Source organism: Astatotilapia calliptera, chromosome 12 (assembly GCF_900246225.1).
Source record: "Astatotilapia calliptera chromosome 12, fAstCal1.2, whole genome shotgun sequence".
Classification (NCBI taxonomy): domain Eukaryota; kingdom Metazoa; phylum Chordata; class Actinopteri; order Cichliformes; family Cichlidae; genus Astatotilapia; species Astatotilapia calliptera.
Window position 1 is genome coordinate 8,959,154 of NC_039313.1, and position 24,459 is coordinate 8,983,612.

Here is a 24,459-nt window from a genome sequence, read left to right on the forward strand (position 1 = left end):
CTAATGTGATTCTTGTCTCACTAGGAAATTAAGAAATATTAGTGCCTTTTCCAAGGTTGTTTATACTTAACTAAAAGTAACCTAAAGATATGTAGGTTATCTTTATTAACCTAAAGAAAATTACGTATGAAAAACTTACTAACATAAAAACTCAAAACTAAACTTTAGAAAGAAAGGAAAACTAGCTCAAAATATGTTGCACTTGGGCAAACAGAGCTTGCTCCTTACTGTCATTTATAAACTAAGATGCAGCCAGTTCAATAAAAACCATCAATCTGCTGCCAGCAGGACGAGTTAGAGGCTCAATCCTGAGGAGACGACTAACGTAAATTTTCCTTGAAGTCGATAAAGTGGTTTTCGAGGTCAGGAAAGTGGTTAGGAGTAGGAGGTCGGAGGTACTTTTGGAACGCACCCGTGGAGTTGGCAGTAACACGCCTTCAACCGCGGAAGAAGAGACGAAGAAGAAGTGGCAGCTTGTAGGACAACTTTCTACTTCCCGGTCCTCCCAGCTGGGAAACATGTTCCGTGTGGGATCACGGGGACCCGGGCTGAGGGGCCTGCTATCGGACGCGTTAGGGAAATAAAGAGAGTTTTAGACCATGCGGGCAACTTTAATCCGGAGGCTGGTGAAGTTACTCAGTGCTGCCGCTGTGCTGGCCCTGACTGCGCATATCTTAGCGAGCTCACTGAGTAAACAGACGCCAGAGCCCAGCCCGCTTCCCCCGGAGGAGTACCGTCTCGTAGACCCTCAGACATACCGCTACCTCCTCAATCAGCCCCGTGTTTGCAGGCACAGGAGCCCCTTCCTAGTGTTCATGGTGCCCGTGGGGGCTGAGGACGCTGCGGCACGGGAGGCCATCAGGAAAACGTGGAGCGCCTCTGGCCGGGACACCCTCACTCTTTTCTTTGTGGGGATCCCACAGAGGCCACAGATGTCGGCCCTCCAGCAGAAACTGGAGGAGGAGAGCAGGCAGCATGCAGACATCGTCCAGATGAACTTTGTGGATAATTACCACAATCTGACAATCAAAACCATGATGATGATGAGGTGGCTGGCTACTTACTGCCCCGGTGCGTCCTACGCCATGAAGGTGGATGCAGACATCTTCGTTAATGTCTTTTACCTGATCCAGTGGCTGAGGAACTCCCCCAAGGAGAACTTTATCACAGGGTCGGTGATCCAGGATGGCAGGCCACGGCGGGAGCCCAACAGCAAGTGGTACGTGTCAGAGGAGCTATATCCAGAGGAGAGCTTCCCCTCCTACGTGTCTGGAGCCGGTTACGTGTTCTCCGCTGACCTGGCAGCCAGGATCTCCTGGGCCTCCAGGTTTGTGCGGGTCATCCCTTTGGAGGATGTCTATGTGGGCTTGTGCTTGCGGATGCTGGGTGTCAGGCCTGTGTACGCCTACAGCCTGCCGTTCTTCAGAAGCCTGTTCGAAATCAAAAACCTGAAGTACGACAGGTGCACCTTCGCCAAGTTGATCATTGTTAATGGCTTTAAGGCACCAAAGCTGCTGAGGGTTTGGCAGGACTTTGCCAAAAGCCACGAAAGATGCTGATCACATTTACCTGGTGCCTTACCAGGCAATTCTAAGAGAGTAAGTCTGCTGCAAAGGAAAGAAGGCCAGCTGATACACAGAGGTTAGGGTGGCAAACAGCATCAGCTGATCAGTCTATCAACAGAAAAATATCTTCTTGAAAACCTTTCAGGTCTTAGTTTAGACTCATCCTCATCAGTCTCCTTACTCAATACTGAATATTTGGCTTTTCATAAACAGAATTATAGCAGATATGTTTTCAAATCTACTAATAAAAAGAAAAATAGGAACATTTTTGTATTAACACTCAACTCAAAAGTTGATCAAGTACTCATTTAGGCTATAAAAAACCCTTTTGTGATAAGTTAAGTGTTTAATTTATTTCTGTGCCAAAAGTTTGGCGGTTCCACCTTGTCAAATGTGACACTTTGATATTTCCTTTTTGTCATAAATTACACTAAACTCAATCAGATGAGTTGCTGAAGAATATGATCGCTGTAGGGAAAGTGAGAATGAAAATGGTTGTTGCCTTAAATTTTAAAACTGATGAGGAAAGAAAGTATGTTGAAAAGTTGCTCAACTCAGACATGTCAGTAACATCAAAGATCAGATGTGCCTAAACACTGATCAGAATAAAACCCTGCCAGTGAGTACTGATCTACCTCCTTGGGCTAAGGCCACGTTAAGACACAGCTTTAAACCTTAGCTTCAGTTAGTAAGTCACACATTCATTTAAAAAATGACTTGCCACCTTTTTTACTTTGTGATATTATTTTTTGACCCAAAAAATAATCAAAGAGTTAAAAATGTGACCGAATTTTCTGTTTGACTCATCAGTGGGCTTAACATCTATGTTACAGTCCCTTCCTTGAGCAATCAACAGTTCTGTGATCTTTGAAAGAAAATGTGTATTCACTGCAGTGCTTCAGCTTCTTTTACTGCTCCTAGCCTATGCCAAAGAAGTGCTTTTAAACCAAAGGTTCTTTGAAAGTATTCTCCTGTTAGTGCCTGATGGGTTTAGGGTCTATGTGTACGTGGAGTCACAAAACCCAGCACAACACAGTACTTTTTGCTTCCTGTTTGCGACAGGAAGTTATGGTAAGTCGCTCAGTTAAGACTCATGGATGCCCCCTCCTCTGAAGCAGTTTGCCCTTTTTAGAGTTCAGCAGCAAAAAAACAAAACAAAACACAGCATTTCAAGAGAGCAAAGCTGCACTGACACACACATTTCTAAAGCAAAGCGTTCGGTGACTAGTCATGTGTTGTCTGAATTAACATTTTGTTTTTGTGTGTTTGTCAGATTTAGATTAAGATCAAATCACGGTCCTCAGACCTGCACCGTGACGTTTGTTTGTACTGCAGAGAAAAATACCAAAGATACCTCACCAGTGGCTCGTGCACTGCACTTTAAGACGGGTTTGTTGGAATGATTCTCGATGTGTTAAACAAAAATGTCTAAATTGCACTGATTACTTTATACTGCAATCAAGCTATGTGTATCCCGCAGCTTTTTTTGTCAGGGTCCCGTTTACTCATGCATAGTAGTCATACATGACGAACCAGCAGGTGGCAGTAGCGACTTGAAGATGAGAAATCAGGTTTACTGCTGGTGATTTATTGTGATAACTGTAGGGTGTTGCAGGGATAAAATGGTACCTGTGAGTTGGTTCAATATAATTTTTGCCTGTCAAACAGGAAGCCTGATCATCCCTGTTTAATATTACTGCTGCTGCTCCTTTGGAGGCTCCTTTGCCAACCTTGACAAATGCTGTTTCTATTTAGCGTGTATAATTTTTATATAAATAAAAGTTTTGGAAAATGTGGAGTGGGGTGTTTGAGATGTTATGTGTGTTAAATAGTGGAGGAATTTTTCCATTTTTGTTATATTATTGTGCAGTAATTTTAAATGTATCCTTGTTTAACCCTATTGGATTTGTTTTGGCCATAATTTATTATTCTGACAAAATATGAATTGAATGTGATTTATTGCAATTCAGAATTATAACAAGCCATTTGGTGAATAGATTACATGGGCCATCACCTGGAGGCTGGACGCTGGCGGTGATGAAGATGGTGGCTCCAGTGACTATGGGGTGCTTTTGAGGAGGGCTGATCAAATGAGAATCTGAAAGACAGAAGAGCACAGAGAATGGAGGCTTATTGGCTCAGAGAAGAGGGGAAAGAAGTTGATTGGACAAGAGCAGAGATATCAGCATTGAGTCTGACAGTATGGGGAAGTGGAAGTGATCTAAAGAACAGACACACAGCTAGATTAATGTTCTGGTTCTTATATAGCACATTTCTATTTAATTTCAGCACTCAAAGTGCTTTCACGTCACTCACACACACAACATTTATCTAACATTTAAACACGTTCTGGTGGATGCATCAGGGGCAACTCAGGGTTCATATCAACAGGAAGCACCAGAGATCAGTTCCCTAATCTTTGGACTGCTACATGAACTGCTTTACTGCCTGAGCCACAGCCACCTGAGATGTGTGATTACAGTTGTTCCCTATTGAACCTGTGTAGCAGCTTCATTTATTAAACATCCATTGTATTCAGTTTTCTCTTTTTGCTGTAACTAAAGAATTTCTGAATATGTGTTACCCAGTAATTAAATGTGTAAATCTTTATATTTATGGCATTTTGAACGAGTTTAAAAAGTCACTACAAGTAGGTCTGAAGTTCTTTGGCACATTGTTGGCAATGGGTAAAATGTAAATAAAAAGAAAATTCAGTGTCTTCTGAATCTATTATATAAGATTCAGATATATTTGTCAGAAAACCACATGAAGTTTGAGGAAAGTGTCATGTAGACAACAGCATCTTTCATCTTCAGAGAAGTCACATTACAGTCAGTGTTGTTTCAACCGTATCCTTAAATGCATCTTATTCAGCCAAGCATGCAGCGACACACGCAAGCACCAGTGTGGACAGAAGCACATGGCTACAACATCGCCTTCCTTACCAGTGCACCTCACTGCAATTCCTCTCAAAAGAAAAACACGTTGGGGTATTTTCTATGGTGCTTCAATGGGGAATAAAGCATAGGTAGCACTGAAAATCCAGCCTGGAGAGATTGAGAGCGCAGATGAAGGTGGAAGTACCCAACAGTAGGAAAGCAGCAGGAAGAAGCTGAGAGTGAGAATGAGGAACTTGCTGGTGGTAAAAATAGAAGCACTGAAGCAGAATTAAAGCAGGATGTTTGATCGCTTCATTTATAGCTGGAATGTACTGCTGCTGGCAGACCTCTGTGAAAACAACCAGTGTGATGTGGAAAAAACTTCAAATGTTATGTATTGTAATGATTTTACAGATAATCCTAGAGGTGTCTGTAACTAATATTTCTAGCAACACTTTAACACATCAGAACGGGGCATCCTGTCCTGTCTGATTAGACGATAATGTCACTTTTTGATGTATATTTTATGCAGGTTTTGATTGGTTGTGATTCAAGGTGTGGCCTGTGAAATTTTTGAGATTTCCACGAATTAAAAATTGGGCATAAACACAGCTGCAGTTTAGACCCACTGAGGGCTCTGTACACTGCTCAAGGTGCAGACAACAAAATTTAACAGGTTCTCAACCACTCCACCAATTTTTATTCAAATCAGAAAGGTCGTTGTTGTAGCACGTACAGATGGACAAACAAATGGGAAATACAGCAACACCCCTGGTTGAAGTAAAGGAAAAAAAAATCTCATGTTAGATAAGTAAACAAGAGAAAAAAAATGCAATTAGCATTTGATGCTGTGTAATGACTGGAGTGCTGACTGATGATTGCAACAGCACCGGTGAGTGGGCTCAGAAATGGACAGCTGAGTCTCCATGATTCACCAGCATGGCTGATTGTCAGCAGATGGCAGCCTCACAGCAAACCTGCAACACCCACAGCAGCCTCGCAGCTGACAGTCTGCATGTATTTTTTTCCCTTCTGAGCTGGCAGTAAACCAAACGCATCGCTCACAGGGAGAAGACGGTGCCAGTGTTTCTTTCAAGAAGCTCGACACACCTCTTGTGAACACACAGATATTCGTCAGCTTCTGGGCGACACGCCTGTGTGCAAGCTGACCTTTAAACTTTAAGGTAGACACAGTTTTTCATAAAGACTACATCAGATAGTTTTCAACAAGCTTGAAAGTCAGTATTTGGTATGATCACCTTTATTCTTTATCACAGTCTAAACTCTCTTAGGCAAGCTCTCCTGTAATGTCTTTAAGTAGTCTTCAGGAATAGTTCTCCAGGCTTCTTGAAGGACAATCAGAGCTCTTCTTTGGATGTTTCTGCTTTTTGTTGCGTTCACACAGCTTCAATAATGTCTGAGCTCCGGGAAGGCCAACCCATGACTGATAGTGTTCCACTATGTATTTTCCTATCTAGTTATTGGAAATCAGATGTTTTCCAGATGATATCACATAGTAGATCAAAAGATTGTTTTCTTCATCCCTAATTCAATCAAATTGAACAAGATCTCCAACACCACAGACTGAAATGCAGCCCCAAAATCTGACAGAGCAGCCACTGCGTTGTACAGATGGCTGTAAACACTTTATCCTGAGCTTACATATCCATAACAGTTTGAAAAAAAATCACATTTGGATTCATCACTCCATGAAAACATATGGCTTCTTGACAGTCACCTTTCCACTGACACCATTACTGATGAGGCTTGGTGAACACTAGACGAATCAGCTGAAGGTCCAAATGCATCCCTCGGTCCGGTGTCAGGTTTTTGCTTTTGCTCTTTTGTAAGCACAGGCCTTTAGATACTGTTCTTCTGCTGTAGGTGTTTTTTTAGGCTTGCCACTTCTTCTTTTGTCCTCCAGTTGACTTTGACTGTGCACCACGATGACATATGCCAGGCTTTCAGTTAATAGCTCTTTTGGAATTACCCTTTTTTTTGGAAATACTATTTTATGTCTGTCAGACTGCGTGGCATTTATTTTAAATAAACAAATTGGAAAAAAATATCAAACTATCTAGATGTACATGCTGTTAAAAGTGGAACTTTTTACGGTGTAAATATAACATATTCACTGCGTTGCTTTGCTGTGGTGGGGACCTGGTCTTGCGTTTTGAAGCTGGCATTATGTAATTTGAAATGTAAATCAGACTAAAGGGACTAACAGGACTACCCTGTAGGGATTCCATTTTGAGATAATATGTCAATAAATAATTTTCTGGTGCTATCAAGTATGTTAATCCACAAATTATGTTGCTAATTACCTTGATTGATAGTGACAGAAAAGGGTTAGCCTAAATGATCCTGTATTGTTGTGTTACCCTTGTCATATACAGACCCCCGCGCCCCTACGTCCATTTTTCGTTTATTTGTGCGCGGTCTGCTCCAATCTATTCATTTCCCACACTGACTGAGTGGGAGTTTATGCTCTGAGCCAGTGCTCAGCATTGTTCAAAACACTCCCACCTCTGTGCTGTATCTAGATACTTCTCATCAGTACGAACAGCTGTGACAGCACTGTATCCTTTATAGTCAGTATTGTTGTGAAGACTCAGCACAGGCTTGCAGGGCCCTTGAAGTACAATAGTTGCCCTCTAACAATACATTTAAATCCAGTGTGTCATAAAGCCTGTAAAAAACAAAAATCGCCACTGTATGTGAAAATGTTCATCATTTCCTCAGTATCCTCCCGACATCAACACAGACTCTTTGAGGCTGTCTCCCTGCCTGCCCGCGCTGGCCGGCCTCCTCTCCTCGTGGGTGGAGTTTCATCCACCGACGTGCTGGTGAAGCTGGTTCCTAAGACAACACATGAAACATGCATTTGCATTAGCGAGGCTCGTTTCAACACCGACGCCGTGAGCTGACTTTACCACCCGCTCTCTGTGAAGAAAGCTACCAAAACAACCGCGACTTCCTGCACACACAGCGAAGTAGAGCGGATATATGATGCCAAGTATTTCAGCGACACTTTAAAGCAGATCTGCACATCGACGCTGGGACTCAGTCTATGTAAGTGCTGGACGATTTAACAGAAAGTGGGTTATGTTAAACGGTTAAAACTAAATTCTGTCTGCCACTAGGCGCGAAATGCTCAGCACCATCAGAACTTAATATTGACTACAATGGAAAACACCAAACTGTGATAGTGCCCACTGGTTTCACCCAGGGGTAGTCATTCATAGTGCGGTCCCCAGAAACTCTGAAGAGGGGCCTTTTTTTTTTTTTAACTTAAAGTCAGATAGAAGAGAGAAAAAGGAAACGTGCTTTGTGGTTAGGTGTGCACATCCTTAAAGCTGTCTTAACAGATATTTACAGTTTAGCAACAGGACTAATTATAATGTGTGATATCAAATTTGTTTAGCATGATCCATTTAAAAGTGTCACCTCAGCTTTCTAAGCTGAGAAATGAAACCAGTGACAAAGTTCCAAAAAGCTGCAGTTCCTCTAATGTCCACTTGACTTTGACTCTAAAAATGAGTCAATCCCCATAGAATCTTATTTCAAAGTTGCCACTTTAAACAGGATTCAAACACATGCGTGTAACATGGTACAAAAAATGTTGGCCTTTATGGATAGTTTTCATTTTTATGGCAACTCTTTAACGAGTGAATTCTGCTAAGTGAAGCTGCTAAAGTGGATGTCTCTGCTGTGTTTGAGCTGTTGTTCTCTGACAAATGATACGGCCTAGTGTGAGGTACTGACCATTCAACTGCACTTGTACAGTTTATGGATGCTGCTTGTTACTCAAGCTTGCTAGCGTTAGCTGCTAATTTTTACACTGGTCAAAATATTGATATTCCAATTAAAGTACAGAATTCAAAATCAAGGTTAATGTTTTTGCTTTTTAAGGTTTATAACTCTCCTGGAAAGAAAAAAAAATCACTCACTCAAATCACTTATCACTCTCCTGATAAGGAAGGATCACAGGTCACATGGGTTGTGAACCACTGTGACAGTGGTGTTAATTCAGCATCATGAATAATAATAATCATAAACAGGAAGGTTTGTATGTCTTTTTGTGCAAAGGCACTGATTTTGTTTCTTTAGCAGTTTTTAACCATAATGCATGAAGTAACAGCTGTCTCGTAGTTCAGTGTCCTGTCTGTCAATCAGTGTTTGTGTTATTGTTCAGTGTTGCTTGCTTGCTTGTTTTTCTCTTGTCTTGTCTTTGTAAAAAGCTGTGTGTGTGCATGTGTGTGTGTGTGTGTGTGCTTTTTGACTGTGGTTCCTCCTCAGTTTCTGCAGAAGCTTCTGGATTTGTTCCACTACAAGATGCACATGAATAGCTTATTAAATCAGTGGAGTAAGTATTAAGATTTTTAATGAATTTTCATTCCATTTTCATGTAGTTTGCCAATGGATTGTAAATGCAACGACTCCAAAGCAATCTGACAGTGAACTGAGAAATCACAACTTTATCGCTCGTCTCGAGCTGTGATGTGTTTCGGTGCTGCACTGCTTACTGTAATGTCAGTGTGTCACCTCCACAGCAGCGGCTGTATGTGTTAAATAAGTGTGTATTTGATGGACTCTTGCTTTAAGCAGGTGAATCTGCTGTAGGGTATTTGTGTCTAGCGCTGCAATGTTCTGAAATAGAAAGACTTTGCTCAGCAGCAGCCTGTCTAAATGTGTCCAGAGATGGTGCGTTACAGAGGTGTCCCGTTACCTGGGCTCCATGTTCAACACATCCTGTGTAGGCTTGAAGTTACCAGCTACAAATGTCTGCATTTGACTTGGTGACTTGCTAAAATAACATGTCAGTTTTTATAAAATGATCACAATAATCTGCATTGGAGCAGGTTAGAAGTTACAGTGATGATCCATCTGTGTTAAAAAGAGCCAACTTTGTGACACTGAAAACCTGTTAATGAATTGCTAACCCACGATGCGATGAACTTGTGGTTTGTTCTTACCTTTTGAAATGGCTGCTTTAAGAACAGGAACCAGGTTTGTGAACACTCGCAGTCGACTTGCATTGCATGCATTAAGACGGCTTTGTCAGTCTGCTATCAGGCTGCTGTCAATGTGCACTCAGTTTGCGATTAACTTGGGTCAAGCTGTCAAATAACTGCAACTGCATAGTACTGTTTTTAGTAATATGGCGAGTAGCATCGATATGAAAATTATGAATCGCTTGAACAGAAATGAACTACAAATACTTAACTAATTACTCCTTACTTTCCTCCACAAATTGTAATTTAGTTGCTGCGAAATGGCATGGGTAGAACTTGACAGGTGAACTAACTTTTATTTAAGGACCTACCCACTTGACATCTTTGAAGTTATATAGGCTTTGAGGCGAGTGACTGAACTCACTACCAATTTGAGCAAATATACTGCTTTCCCACATTAGCTGTGATAGCTGGAATAACTAGCTTCTGTTGGCTAGTTTCACTTGTGATCTTTTTGCTCTTTAATCATATTTAATGTAGTAGAGGTGAGTCTGAATTATCAACACTGTATTCCCTGTCAGTGTTGGTCAAGTTAGTTGAAAATAGCAATAGTAATTGCTAATTTTCAAAAGTAATTAGTTACTTATTACTTAGTTACTTTTTAAAAACACGATATACAACCTAAATAGGTAATAAAGCAATAGACCTGTCAGCCCAATTCTATTTTTTTTCCTGCATAATCCATCATATAAAATTGAATCAAATGAAAAAGTCTCTTTTTAAAATGTGTTTTATTGGCTTTAATCTTTTAATTTTATGCACATTAAATCACGCAAAAATTAAATTATATGCAGAAAATAGGTTTAACATTTAAACCTATTTTCTGCATATTCCAGCATATAAAATAAAATATTCTTTCTGTGTTTACACTCACTCTTTCAAATTGATGCAAGTAAAACAGAACAAAAATAAATAAAATGAAAAGATTCAGCAACACTAAGTCCTGCTGCTCTTAAATCTGTTGTCAGCTGTTTAGCAGGAGTGGGGCTGGTGGAGGTTTGCCCGGTGTCGCAGTCATGTCAGCGGGGGGATCCAAGGGTTTCTCTGTGAATGTCACATTCCCATGACAGTGTGCTAGGTGCTTGCTCAGATTTGAAGTTTCATTTTTCGCTGTAGAAAATTTTCTTTCCATGCAGAGTGTACAGCGGTGTATACTTTTTTACTCAGAGTAATGTCAGTACTTCCAAGCTTTAAATGCTGCATGGTCGTACTCTGTTGATCTACACACACTGCCACAGAGGTTGCACGCACTTACGCCATTGTCATGAGACACTCTCACAAAGAAAATCACAGTTTAGTAACGCAATAATGCAGCGTGATTACGAGAAAGTAACAAGAATCGAATTACTTTTTTCGCAATATTAATCCCTTACCTAACTCGTTACTTGAAAAAAAAGTAATTGGATTACAGTAACACATTACTTAACACGTTACTACCCATCGCTGTTCCCGATTCTGTATCCTCTATGGTACTTAAGCTCATAAGTAGACCAAGCTAGTTGGCTTGATAGATAGTTAAAAAAATGTTCTATTAGTGTAAATAAATTGATTTGGAATAGGTTTGGCTTTGATGTTGCTCTAGCTTACAGGTGCTAATTGGCGAGCAAACTTTTAGAGTTTTAACATTATTTCTTGAAAGGTGTTGCAGCAGAAACAACATCAGTGGTGTGAAATATAAAAAGAACTTTGCAATAATATTGCTATTATAACATGAACGTAGTAAAATACAATTTTATTTATAGATTTTTTCTGTTTCTTCATTTATTTATTCAGCTTTGAACTCTTTGGGTCACATAGATAATTGCACTGAGTTGTTTTCCCATTAACATTGTTGTCCCTGAACTCCTGGGTTTGTCTCTATTACGTATTACAAAAGATATGAGATTGTGCTAATCGCTGGCCAAAACAAACACCTACATCTGAGAGTTACCATTTGACATTTTAGACAAAGAACCATATGTAAATATAATAAAATATTTTACTGCTTGCTCACACAGAATTTATATCTGGAGTTTTTCTGATGACGTCAGGCTTATCGTCTTTTCAATGGTCTGTAGGGGCAGTGAGTTAAATAAATTTGTATTTAGATTATTATCTCTGTTAGCCGCTGGCGTTGTATTCGGCGTGCTGTTTCAAGGTCAGAATTTTACCGCCTTTTTGTTTACCTTGACAGTTCTGCTACATGGCTGGGAATCTTGGCTGCTTAGCTGCAGGGCTCATGTTTGCACTGATTGTGTAGGATGGATCATCCATTTAAAAAGCAGTTCTTAAGTAATCAGTGGTGTTTGCCTCAATCTATCACTGAGGGAAGGATTTCTTTATAAGCAGACTTGCTGTGGTGGAGAGGATTCTATGATATACACACGTGTTTTGTTTTATTTTTATATAAAATCATACTGATGAGTGCATCTCGACTAAACGAAGTGCTCACCTTGCAGGTGGCAAATGCTGAGAATGTCATCTCTAAAATCTCATGTTGTTTTCCTCATATCGCCTCTCTGTGGTGTAAAATATCACAGAAAGTAACATCAGTACTTTTTAATGTGCTAACATTTCGAAAGGGTCTTTCTAAACCCAAACCATAATTTTTTACTTATACCAACTAACTAGTTTTGATGCATCAGCCAACATCAAGTAGTTTTTATGCCTTAGCCAAAGAGCTGAGTTAGGTGGCGAGTTTGTTTATCCCCTTGTCTCTCTTATAGAAAGTTTAATGCACATTATCCACGTTGTGAAGCTTGAATGTGAGCATGTTTACTGTAGCCATCTTTGATTTTGAAACATCAAAAATTTACAAAGTGATTGCCACACTTGATCCAGTCAGACAACTCGTCTTCGTTGGTCTCTTGGGGGTGGAAATGCACTTTTTTCCTATATAGCCTGAAGTTGACAAACATTGATGTTTGGCTCAAACACTGGATGAGTTCAGTGTTGCTGCAGCGATGGTGGGAGGCAGTAGAAGGGGACAGAGATACATTGTGCTGTTTCCACATTTTGTATGACCTCCAGCGCTGTTTTCAGCCCACTCAGCCATCTTGTACAAGTGGTGTCTTGTTCTCAAATGGCATTTTTCTTTTTCAGAAGAAAATATAGAGTGAGGCATCTCTCTGCCCAGTGTTTCCATAAGCGGTTGGGTGTCACTCTGTTGTGGAATAGAATCTTCACTGTTTGTTTGCATGCCATGCATAACCACAGAGAGAAAGAGACACACTCGCTAATATGGTGAGACTCCCAGATGGCCTGATTGCATTTGGAAAAACCAAAGAATTTTGGTTGATCAATGAACATTAATTGACATTTTATAGACCATGCGCATAGACACATGCAATCCTTTTACGCCACTGTTTGCATGGGTACCATATGGGTCACATGTGCTGGCGAAAGTTCTCAGTGGATCTATGGTTACAATCAACTTATGACCGTGCAACAGCTTGAGGTGGTTTTTAACAAATGCCATTTTAAGTGTTTATTTTATTTGCTTTTCAGTTAATTAGTTTACTGTTGCTTAATTGGGGGTTTGGTTGCTACATGTTACCATGTCTTAAATTAAATCTTATATTAATATAAAATATACCCTTCTCTTTTAGCTCAATAAATCAAAATGCATGCTGTGTGTAAGCATTGTGTAAAATATCTTGTCTCTACTGTGAGCTTCACCTGCCATTCCTGTACACAGCAGAGCTTTTCACAAATACCAAGAGGGGAGAAAAGTTTAGGAGACGATGTAAGTGCGTGTCTCTGCAAATGCACAGTCACATTATGCTTCGATTTAGGGAAAGAAACAAAAGAAAAGAATCAGTCGGGCAATCGGAGATCAGTGTCTGAGTGCTGATCAGTGTCGCTGTTCCACACACATTAATTTCAAAGTAGCACAGAATTCTCAGTACAAACCTGTGTACTTTCACTTATGCACAACGGTGTTGCAAGGTGTGACATAAAACCGCAACGAGGCAGATTCAGTTGATTTTGAATCTTGTAATAATAATTTCATGCATCAACGGGGAAATGAAATTTTCAAAACATTGCCTTGCCTGGCCAGCTGTTGCCACTGGCGATCACTGATATTATTCGTTGGCACAACCCGAGTATGCTAGCTCGTCCTTGAGGCAGTGACGCAGCTACTAAAACAACAGATACTACAAGAGATGCCAAATAAACTTATTTAAACATTTATATATACTCTTCAGTAGGGCTGCTCAATTAATCGAATTTTAATCACGATTACGATCTGGGCTTTCAACGATCATTAAAAATGACTGAGCCGATTATTAGCCCCTCCCTCATGCTTTACTCTCGCGCTGCTCCATGTGGCAAATCAAGCGCACCTCTCTGCATTTCGAACAGCGTCACAACAATTAAGAGGACCCGAGGGAAGCTCGGAAAGCTAAGGAGAAGTTATTTGGACAGGAGAGTGACTGCCGTTGGTTGAAAAGAGAGGTAAAAAAAAACAAAACTTAAGTGGTGTGGAAACATTATGGCTTCGCGGAGTCAGACGTGGATCAAGTAGACACAGTGTGTAAACTTTGCTATGGTGTCGTAGCTGCACCACAGAGCAACACTGCAAAGTTCACATTTTTCATTTATTTCTTATATTGCAAACATTTGCACTGTTATCAGTATTTGCACACTATTTTATATTATTTTTTAAAGTCATTATTCAATACATTGTTATTGTTAAACCTTTAAAGCCGGTCAGAGCAGCATGCTCGTTTTGTGTAACTATTTTTAAATCCCTGTAGAACCTGAACGCTAAGCTAGCACAATAAATTTTTTTCCATATGAAACCAGAGTTGTACTTACTTCTTATGCCATCAGCTTGTCCTCGGTCACGGTTTCCTTCCACATATAGCTTTGCAAAAATTGCATAAAAAGAGCTTGCAGGAACAAAAACATAATATTCCAGAAACACGCTTTGCCGATCCGATCAGCTGTTCTTAACACTTCCCACATTGAAAAAGACATCAACGTGAACTATCGCAAGTGACGTCATTTTTGCGGAAAATTTAGTTTTTTACTTGTAGGCCTTAGAATTGCACTGCTGGAAATAGTTTATTTTGATGCACATGCACATTCTTTGCAAATTTGCATCATAGGATTGTTTTTTTGTTTTTCCTGCAGTATATAAAAATTGCTGTATCTCCAAAAATAAAACTATGAAGACACTCAAAATAAATTTCCTGTTGTTGTAAACTATTTTTTGCAACTTTTTTGTATTTAAAGTTTTGAGGGATAAACCTCTTAAATTTCTCCAAGTAGAAATATATGTAAAAACAAAAACGATTTTCAATTTTTTTGTAGTTTATTGCACTTTTTTGCAATTAATGTAGTTACTATGGACTTAATGCATACACATTATTAAAATATGGGCTATAACAGTTGTATTGATGTATAGCAACTTGAAATGCTCCCACAAATGGCACTACAGCATGTAAAAAAAATAATATAAGCTCTGGCGGACGAAATAAATATCGTCAAATAATCGTGATCTCAATTTCAGTGAAAATAATCGTGATTATCATTTTTGCCATAATCGAGCAGCCCTACTCTTCAGTGTTTTACTGTTTAATCTCACAACAAAATGAATCTTGTTCTCCAGCGATGATTTAACCTGGCTAGACCAAATTGCCTACATAACTGTTTGTCTGTGTCTGGCCCCTCCCCCTGTATCATCTCATCATTTTTGTGTAGTCATTACCAAGAGATTACGCTTAAATGTGCGCAACTATGGAATTTTCTTCCATGGGGATGTGGTTGGAGCCACAACCACATTACCACTTCACCATGGTATTAAGAACTATACCGCAGGGCAGAGCACATTACAGAATTACCACCATTACAACTTTGTTGTATCTGAGAATCTTTCCATCCTCTTAATTATATTGTAACGAAAGCATTGGGAAACTGAAACAGTACAAACTTGAGATTTGTTTTTTTTGTTGACACTTGACACTTAATGTTCCAGATGCTCCAGTAAAAACAAAACCAGACGCTGCGAAAGTGTGGGGTGGTGTAGCAGAAATAGATTCAAGGTAAAAAAGAAACAAAAGCCTGTAACTTGATCTTTAGCACAGTAAACGCACACAGAGAGGTCAGTGAAGAAAGATGTGGAAAAGAAGTGGAAAGGAAAAACCTCCTTGCTGTCTTGAGAGCTTGAAAAGAAGGCAACTGTGCTTCTTTAGGTCTGTTTTTTGAAACACCTTGGTCAAAAGCAAAATCCAAGAAAATGACACCCCCACTGAAAAGTTCACCAGGGAACATACCAATGAAGGAGGATGGAAACCTCAATGCTGAATTTTATCGGAACCCCCCCCTACACACACACACACACACACACACACACAGATCATTACCTGCTGTTTGACTCCAACTGGCCACTAGAACTTTGGGTGTAGGGTCCTAATCACCCCTTCTTTCCATCCATCCATCCATCCATCCATCCATTTGCTTCCGCTTATCCTTTTCAGGGTCGCGGGGGGCGCTGGAGCCTATCCCAGCTGTCATAGGGCGAGGGGCGGGGTACACCCTGGGCAGGTCGCAAGTCTGTCGCAGGGCCAATACACAGGGACAGACAACCGTTTGCACTCACATTCACTCCCGCATTCACACCTATGGGCAATTTGGATTACTCAATTAACCTGTCCCCACAAACTGCATTTCTTCTTTCCTCTAAAGAAAAAAAAGAAAAGGATTGCACATATATAAAGAAAACTCTTAAAACAGGCATTTATCCAAACCTCAATGCACAGCAAAGAATACCAGACATGAAAGACAAAACACCCAATGCAAGCTTAAAAAGTTTGTGCAGTGCAGTGCAGTGAGGAATACTTGGACCTCTGCACTCAAAGGAGAAACGGCCCACATTCACATTCAAGGATGCCCTTCTTTGAGGGAAGAGTAAAGGAGGTCAACTGCATACACTGTGAATCACCACTTAAAGTGAATCCCAGGAGTCCAGGTGGTTTAACCCCCACTCGCACCTTGCCTAAGGTGCTGTCAATAGCTAACATTATGGTGGGCTGGGGCAATGTGTCACAGCGGTTTCACCTGTCGGCCCCGGTGACGGGAATGACCCACATGTTTTTTCCACACCTTAACTCATGTGATGACTCATATAATCGTTAGTGGGTTAGTGACCCTCAGGGCTACCACCTATGGGACAGCCTCATTAGGGATTTATTACCTTTGGCTTTCCAACAGTTGTTTTAGAATTAATGAAGCATCTTGGATGTGAAGCGAAATGTCTTAATAAACCCTGAGGAAGTTCAGTTGCCTACTTTTTTACTCAGTGATAGGGATGAATTGTTAGTAGATCTTGGTTAAAAAGGTTTTGCAGAGATCTTCACTCACACTCAGTGTTGAGTTTTGTGTAAATATTTTCTGCAAATGTGTAAATATGAGAGCTTGATGCTGAACTATACTTATTTTATTTTTAATTATGTAGAGTTTGGACTGCAAGGCTTTCTTTGCACAAAAAAAACAAAACAAAAAAAATTGTTGTTACCAATGACACCCAGACTTCCTGACTGAACAACAGTGTTGCTCATGTCCTGCACATGTTGGACTATTGTATGCATAGAGAAATTGTTCACATGTGACTACAAGTATCAAAGTTGCCCACTTTTGTTAATGGCTGCAATTCTGGAAGTGAATTTCCAGTTCATTTTCTCTCTCTTTTTTTTTTTTTTTTTTGTAATTTTTCATTCATATATTTATGCATAGAGACATACGTAGCCATTTAGTTGTTGTTTTGTTTTGCTTTTTTCCTCTGTCCCATCTGGCAGTGTAGCAATCAGAATTGTTGTCTGAAGGTGAAAAAATGCCAACAGATTTGCTTTCGCAAGTAGAGCATTATGGCATTTGCTATAACTGTCTACTTGATAGTGATATTTTATTAGGATTTTTTTATGTTGGGTTATTAGAACCACAATGTACAAGACCGGCGGACGGAAAAGAGAAAAAAAAGTATGTGAAGTTGGGGAGAAAGTTAACAGAAGGAGAGAACAATAAAGGAGAAGAGAGATGGAGAGAGAGAAAAAACACTGGGAGTCTGCTTCAACACCTGTTTAGAGAAAAAAAAAGAAAACAGCAGAGAAACCACAGCAACAGCCAACATATGCAAAAATAACAGAGACAATGTTAGTGAACAGCACACAGTACTAATAATACAAGATATTTTTAGAGGCAGTAGCAGCCCAAGATACTGTGTCTGTGCATACCTGTTTGTACACCTGTGTGTGTGAGCGCTAATAGTGGGTGCGGGGAGCCACAGGCCCTCCTGTCAGCACCTAAAGCCGGCATGGATGAGACCTGGGCCCCAGACATCCAGAGGCCCCCCCATGATGACCACTGCAGGGACAGTCACGGCGCCCACTCAGAGAAGAGCAGAGGAGAGCTTTGGGGGAGGGGTCATGCAGCAGCAGCTGTCACAGTGCAGAATTGGATGGCGTACACACATTTACACTCCCCCATACACACTGTGTACTCCCAGATCCAGGCACCATTACCCCCAGAGGGGCAATCAGCCCCCAGAACCCAGGAGATAGTCCCCTTCACTTTGAGGTGGAGACAAGCAGACCTCCCTGGTCCTTGCAGCAGAAGATAAATGGTAAATGGCCTGTATTTGTATAGCGCTTTACTAGTCCCTAAGGACCCCAAAGCGCTTTACACATCCAGTCATCCACCCATTCACACACACATTTACACACTGGTGATGGCAAGCTACGTTGTAGCCACAGCCGCCCTGGGGCGCACTGACAGAGGCAAGGCTGCTGGACACTGGCGCCACCAGGCCCTCTGACCACCACCAGTAGGCAAGGGGTGAACTGTCTTGCCCAAGGACACAATGACCGAGACTGTCCAAGCCGGGGCTCGAACCGGAAACCTTCCGATTACAAGGCAAACTCCCAACTCTTGAGCCACGATCGCCCCAGCAGTCCACCAGCCTGACCTGACAGCCAGCTCCTCCTCCCGGCCTCCATCCGCGGACGGCAAACACAGAATGGTGGTGTGAAGACGCCACTCCATCCACTCACATGTGTTGTTGATGCGTGCTGTTTTAAAGTGTATTTAAAACCTGCAAAAAGATGGTAAAAACCTCCCTGCCAGCTAAAGAGGTCCTTAGTTTCACCAATGTACCAAAGGCCACCGGGCCAGGGCCGGGCCCCAGTGCTTATTTGTGCTTCTGAATGGTTTCAGAGTTTTATGAGTTGTGATTTAAAGAAAACGTTGAATGTTAAAATAAATATCGTATTTTTTAGCCGTTAACCGTTTTAAGCCCATCGGAGCATGTGCTTTCCGATTTGCGTAACAATTTTTAAATCCCGGTAGAATTGCAACCAAATAAGCTAGCACAATCATTTTTTGGAGGAGTTGGAGGAAATTGGAGGATTTGTACTTACATTGTCCCAGGTCAGTTTCCTTCCACTAATGCCTTTGCAAATTCTTTTTAAAAAAAGTTGTTTTTGACAACAGCAAAAAGATTGTTTCCAGAAACGCGCTTTGCCAATCTGATCAGCTGTTCATACCACTTTCTACGTTGAAATAAACATCAGTGCGAACAATCACTTGTGTATCACATTCTTGGAAAAGCCAGAAGTGATGTCATTTTTTTGTGGGAAAATGTTATAAATTGTGCACAATAATATTTATTTAAATTTTTCCTGCTGTTCATAAAAATTTGTGCATCTCAAAAATGAAACTATAAAGACACTCAAAATATATTTCCTGTGTTTGGAAACTATTTTGTGCAACTTTTTTACATTTACAATTCTGAGGGATATATCTCTGAAATTTCTGTAACTAGAAAAATGTATAAAACACAAAACAATTTTCAATTTTTTTGTAGTTTAGTGCACATTTTTACAATTTATGTAGTCACTATGGATTTAATGCATACATATTATTGAAATTTGGGATGTAATGGTTGTATTTATGTATAGCAACTTGAAATGCTCCAAAAAATGGCACTGCAGCATGTAAAAATACAAAGATAAGCTCTGGTGGGCTTTCTGTCTTGCAGTATTAATGGTAATGCTGAATCACTACATTGTCAACCACCAAGTGTGGTTGACAACAATGGGGTGCCACAGCTATGCATAGTCTTGCTCTGGGCCTCCCTTATTGATCTGATATCAGCAAGTCTGATGCATCAGTGATCCTCTAGCCTGCCATCTCTGGTTTTGCAAACTTGCAGATGAAGGCAGAGCTCTGAGGCTTCTGTGGCTCCAAGACAAACGTCACCTCGCTTTGGAAAATCCATGAAGCAATTAACAGCTACTGTGGCTTGGCTCAGGCTAGTTGAAGTGCTCAGCTTTAATGCACCAGGCTGCTGCCAAAAATGTCATGACTAGAGGGCTGTTACGTGCAGATTAACACTCTGCTGCGGTGCAGTTACCCACATAATCTCCATGCTTTATGCCTGAAGTCAGTGTGGCTCTGAGGATCATGTTATCCAGTCATATTCTGGTTACAATATCAGTTCTTCACAGAACTGGCAGACTGGGTTTTTTTCCTAGGGAAGTGTGATGATTTTTGACAAAAACCACAGAGATTTTCACCCTTTTCTCAGTAATAAACAGAGCTGAAATTTCTTCACTCCTCTTTCTGTGATTTTAGTGCAGTCCAAAGCTGAATCTTTGTATTTGAAAGATCTTTCTTTCTACAGAATTTTGTCAGCTTAGCATTAGATTCAGCTAATGCTAAGCATTCTAAATACCTCCACAACTCAGAATTGTGGAGGTATTTAGAAAAATTTTGAATTTGTAAATGAACAGAAATATATAACCAGATGTACAACTGCCTGTGGCAAATGTAAATAAAGCTAACCTAGTCTCTTTGCAGACTCTGCAGAAATGACCTCTTATATTGCTCTTTGCATAATTGTCAGCTTGCTTACATTACTGACAGCTTCTCCATGCATAATTTCTTCAGTTGCACAATGTTTCTGAGTTTCATGTGTGTATTGCTCATGTAGCTTTTCAGATTCATATGTGGGATTTTTGCTAGGTTATTCCATAACCCATCATTTTGTCTGGTTGGGCTCTTCCTTATTAATTTGCTACTTAGGGTCATTATTCTGTTGAAACATCCTCAGTCCTGGACACATTGGCAGTCACTGGAAATCTTCAGCAAATGATGGTGATTACAGCAGAATTATTCATTTCAAATTTTATGGAGATGTTTTCAATCCTCAGAGGTCTAAGTCAACCTCAGTGGTGACTGTAACGGTTTATACATTTTGAAAAATCAATTGCAGTCTTGTAGCATGGGGTTAGGAACTTTTATTTTTATATATTTTTGTATGATTTCCAAAATCATTGGACAAAGAAATAATCGTTGTAATTGACACACAGTAAAAAAAAAATTTACATTGTTTCCAGAAAAGGTTCTGCTTTTCTTCAAAGCTGATGATTCTGTGAAGATGACTTGGTTCTCAAAGGGTTACATCCCTTGCTAGAATCAGATATCCACAAGCTTTTATCTGAAGGTCACAGAAAGCTTTTTATATATTTTCATCACGGGATACACTTCAATTGAAAAGAGATCAACAGACCTGAGATCAGAGGCTGAAATAACCCTTCTAAAGAGGGTCAGTGGAACCTCATCTGCTATCTGTTTCAATTTCTTGGATTTGAAAGTGTAAATAACTGTAGGGATACATGCTGACATCGTAGTGTTGTGCTTGTGACTACACTTGTCAGTCTTGTCTTTTGGGAAGTTAATGTGTCATCAAGCTCATTACCTGGTGTTTGGTTTAATTTAGAGAAGATACCAGCCAAGACCCTTGTGTAATTCTTATTAAATTGGCTTCAAGTGGTAATACCTGAATCTAGGGAGACACTGCACTGATGTCACCTAATGACGTGAAATTCCTGCATTTGCACTTTTCCCAGTATGTTCCTTCTGACATTCTTCTGTGAGAATCCTCATGTTGAGAGGCAGAGCACTGAAGAAAAATGTTGCCCTGGTGCAAAGTGGTATTTATTTTGCAACTTTCTTGAACGTCATTCCTTATCAGCTGGAAGGACGTCATTGTGGTCATGGCCAGCATTACTATTCCTGTTGAGGGGGTGTATGGTCAGACAGGTCTAACTCACAGCGGGTTGTGATAACAACATATTCCGGCATTTTGTTTGCCTAACCTTCTCATCTTATGTTTGGGGAAAAAAAGACAAAGCTTGAGCTCTTAAACCTGTCATGGATCACTTGGAGTAACCAGAGCAGCCAAATTATTCTTTGCTTGATGAAAGACTGTTTAAATCTTTATAGCAGTGTTGAAGAGTTAATATGCAGTATGGTAGCACATTCTTATTCTGCCATCTAAATGTGGATGTTGTGGCTGGTAGAAGACAACGACAAGTGGTAAACCTAAAGTGAAGGCTTAAAAAAGTTCAGAACCAGCTTATGATGCAACACTTGGAATGTCCACCTTTTCCTGAAATGATGACTTTGGAGACAGCGGAGTGGAAAATGAGAGGGAGGATGAGAAAAGCAGACAGAAACAGAATGTGGAAACGCACAAGAATCTGAAACTGAGACATAAATCATGCAATGTGTTTACCTTCAGCTGTAAACGTAGCCATGTTGCTTCACTGAGTGTACTGTTAGCAGAGCGCACATGACAACACTTCCACTAAATTAATGAAAGTGGCTCTCACTGAATATGGAACAGCGCAAAAGTGGACTTCTGTTCAATTTTTTTAATTTTTCACACAGTCCATTTTATTCAGGGAATTACTCCAGCAGCTTTTATAGTTATAGTTTCTTATCAGATTCATTTTGATGGTAAAACAGACCATTTGAAAGTTTAGGCTGAGATAGTTGGGGACAGAAACATGAAGTTCTCGCCAATGTTATTCAGTAAAATTTGCAAGTTTCCCCCAACAGTGCCAGAAATAATTTCATCTAGTTTCATTTAGTTACACTTCATCATAATGTGACAACAATGGAGTCTAAAAGCTTGCTGACAGGTTCGAGAGCACGACGTCCTTCATCTTACAAATTTGGGAACCGACCAGTCAAGATGAATAAGGAAGAGAGATGATGGATGGAGGCGGGAGAAAAGAGATGCGGAGAGATTGACAGTTAGATGATGGGGCTGCACTGTAAGCATTTCTCTCTGATAGTGCCAGAGCTGAAAGTGCAGTGATTGTTTAGTCTGAAGCTGAATGAACAAAAGCAGCGTGAATAGCTGGGGTTGATTCCCCCGACTTTATTGACAAAACCCTGCCAATTGTTTTAGCGTGTCAGCGCGCGCTTTCCACCAGCGTCATTGTAAAGGCAACTGAGATTGTTGTTGGGGGAAAAACAAACTGACCTTCACTGCTGTCACGCCAGCCCTGTGTGCCTGGAATTGGGTCAGGACTACCCACTTTGTGAAGGAACAGAGAGCAATCTTCACAGTGGGAACGTTATCCTACCCATCTGCACTCCAGAGTTACAACCAATATTTTGGAGAACTGAATGAAGAGAATAAGGAAACCATGCTTAATAGTTTTGGCACTATGGCTGGTTGCTCAACAGGCCTAAGTTCTTGCCATGGTAAGCCTAGTGTAGGGTCAGGGTTAGCACCTATGATGAATTAGACCTCATAGGATCTAAAAGAAAGAACTGTAAAGTCAGAAAGTTGACATGACTGGATATCTTTTTACATAGGTCTAAAACCATTACGTTAACTACAGTTTTATGAGAACAATGTTAATGGAGGTTTAGTTAGCCCACAGTAAGTGAACCGAAAGGTAAAACAGTTAAAACCAATGATGCGAGTGTCTAAACAAAAAGGTCTTCAAGTTAATGACCAGGAAGATAGTCAGGGATAGAGCACAGGACAAACTTTCAATAGTCCCTATGTGCTGATTTTCAATATGAAACTTGGGCTGGGGGTTGAGGAATGGAGGTCAAAGGGTGTGGGTTGACTCAGAAGTCCCACAAAACAACAAAACCCACAGTGCATAATTTGCCTCTTAATAACTTCTCTGGAGCCTTAGACACTAAGTGGGGAGTTTCTAGTAGACAACCTCAGAGCTGATTCATAGCCCCCGCTATGTTGGGGTGGATAGCTAGAAATAATAGATAAGCACTTTGGACATGATGAAACTTTGCAGTATACAGTTATTAGTATACTGTGTGTGTGTACGTATGTGTATGTGTGTGGCTTTTTTGTTGTCTTGCCCTGAGTTCACAGTTGAACACGAATGCAAACTCTAAGACACTGATCACTTCATCATCATATGGTGTAAGGGTCTGTGTGGACGTCTGCTGCCTGCCAGTCTTTTTGTGGACTTAGGCATGTTGACACTACACTACAATGCCCTAACGATAAACACGTTCTTCCAACTCACGTAAAGCAGACTTTCAAGACAGTTGAACAGAAATCTCCTCGTCTTTGTCCTTCTGATAACCGGACTTGAAGTTCTTGTTACTGTCTTAGCTCCATATGCAGGACATATATAACTGTCTTATTTATTAGTAATTCACTGATAGTCCAGATTGACTCTTGACTGTGTTGTGTTGAAGATAGAAACTGTTACTAAACAATTTTTAGAAAGATTCTGTGTTCAGCAAGCAGCCCTGCCCTCATTTTAATCATTTTAAAAATCTTTTTTTATCACCTTTGCTGCAGCCTGTTAAGTGGAAGCATTTTCCCTCATCTATGCAGCCTAGTGTAAGTGTGAAATGATACCTTTTGTGAGCGTCTCGTTGATCTGTAGTTGCTTTCATGCTGTTAAATGCATAAATTGCCCTTTTGGTTGGTGTGTTCAGTTTAGCAGCAGTGAGCAAATACATATGCGCTCTAATTTTAAGAGCACTGAAAAAATGGCAAAGAATCATATTTTGCATGGTTGAATCTTAACAAGGTTCCAAGTAGAACTTCAACATGCAAGAAGAAGAAATGGGAGTTAGACAAAACTTTTTTTAGAGCATGCTGTTTATTGAAAATAACGCTTAAACTGAAACAGAGTTGGAATATGTTTATCACAGTGTGAACATAATTATCACAGA

At 40.4% G+C, this 24,459-nt stretch overlaps 2 protein-coding genes across 5 annotated transcripts in view; both read left to right on the forward strand.

The window, feature by feature from the left end:
• Positions 1–183: 183 nt before the first annotated feature.
• b3galt8 (beta-1,3-galactosyltransferase 8) lies at positions 184–3,849 on the forward strand. Of its 3 annotated transcripts, XM_026188687.1 has the most exons (3): positions 186–1,327; positions 2,839–2,954; positions 3,563–3,849. In XM_026188687.1, exons 1-3 carry the CDS (start codon positions 600–602, stop codon positions 3,601–3,603), a joined length of 885 nt encoding a protein of 294 aa, XP_026044472.1. In that variant the 5' UTR covers positions 186–599; the 3' UTR covers positions 3,604–3,849. The 3 variants fall into 3 exon arrangements, with proteins under 3 accessions (XP_026044471.1, XP_026044472.1, XP_026044473.1); XM_026188686.1 differs by lacking the exon at positions 3,563–3,849 and having other exon boundaries at positions 184–1,598; positions 2,839–3,361; XM_026188688.1 differs by lacking the exon at positions 2,839–2,954 and having other exon boundaries at positions 187–1,327.
• A 3,210-nt stretch (positions 3,850–7,059) lies between these two features.
• Positions 7,060–24,459, forward strand: part of LOC113033701 (dual specificity testis-specific protein kinase 1) — a 29,321-nt gene continuing 11,921 nt past the window's right edge. The window contains exons 1-2 of one of the 2 annotated variants that reach the window (XM_026187752.1): positions 7,060–7,516; positions 8,744–8,810. In XM_026187752.1, the coding sequence (XP_026043537.1) occupies positions 8,780–8,810 (31 nt within the window). In that variant the 5' untranslated portion in view covers positions 7,060–7,516; positions 8,744–8,779. The remainder of the gene's footprint in view (positions 7,517–8,743; positions 8,811–24,459) is intronic. The other variant, XM_026187753.1, reaches the window with a different exon arrangement.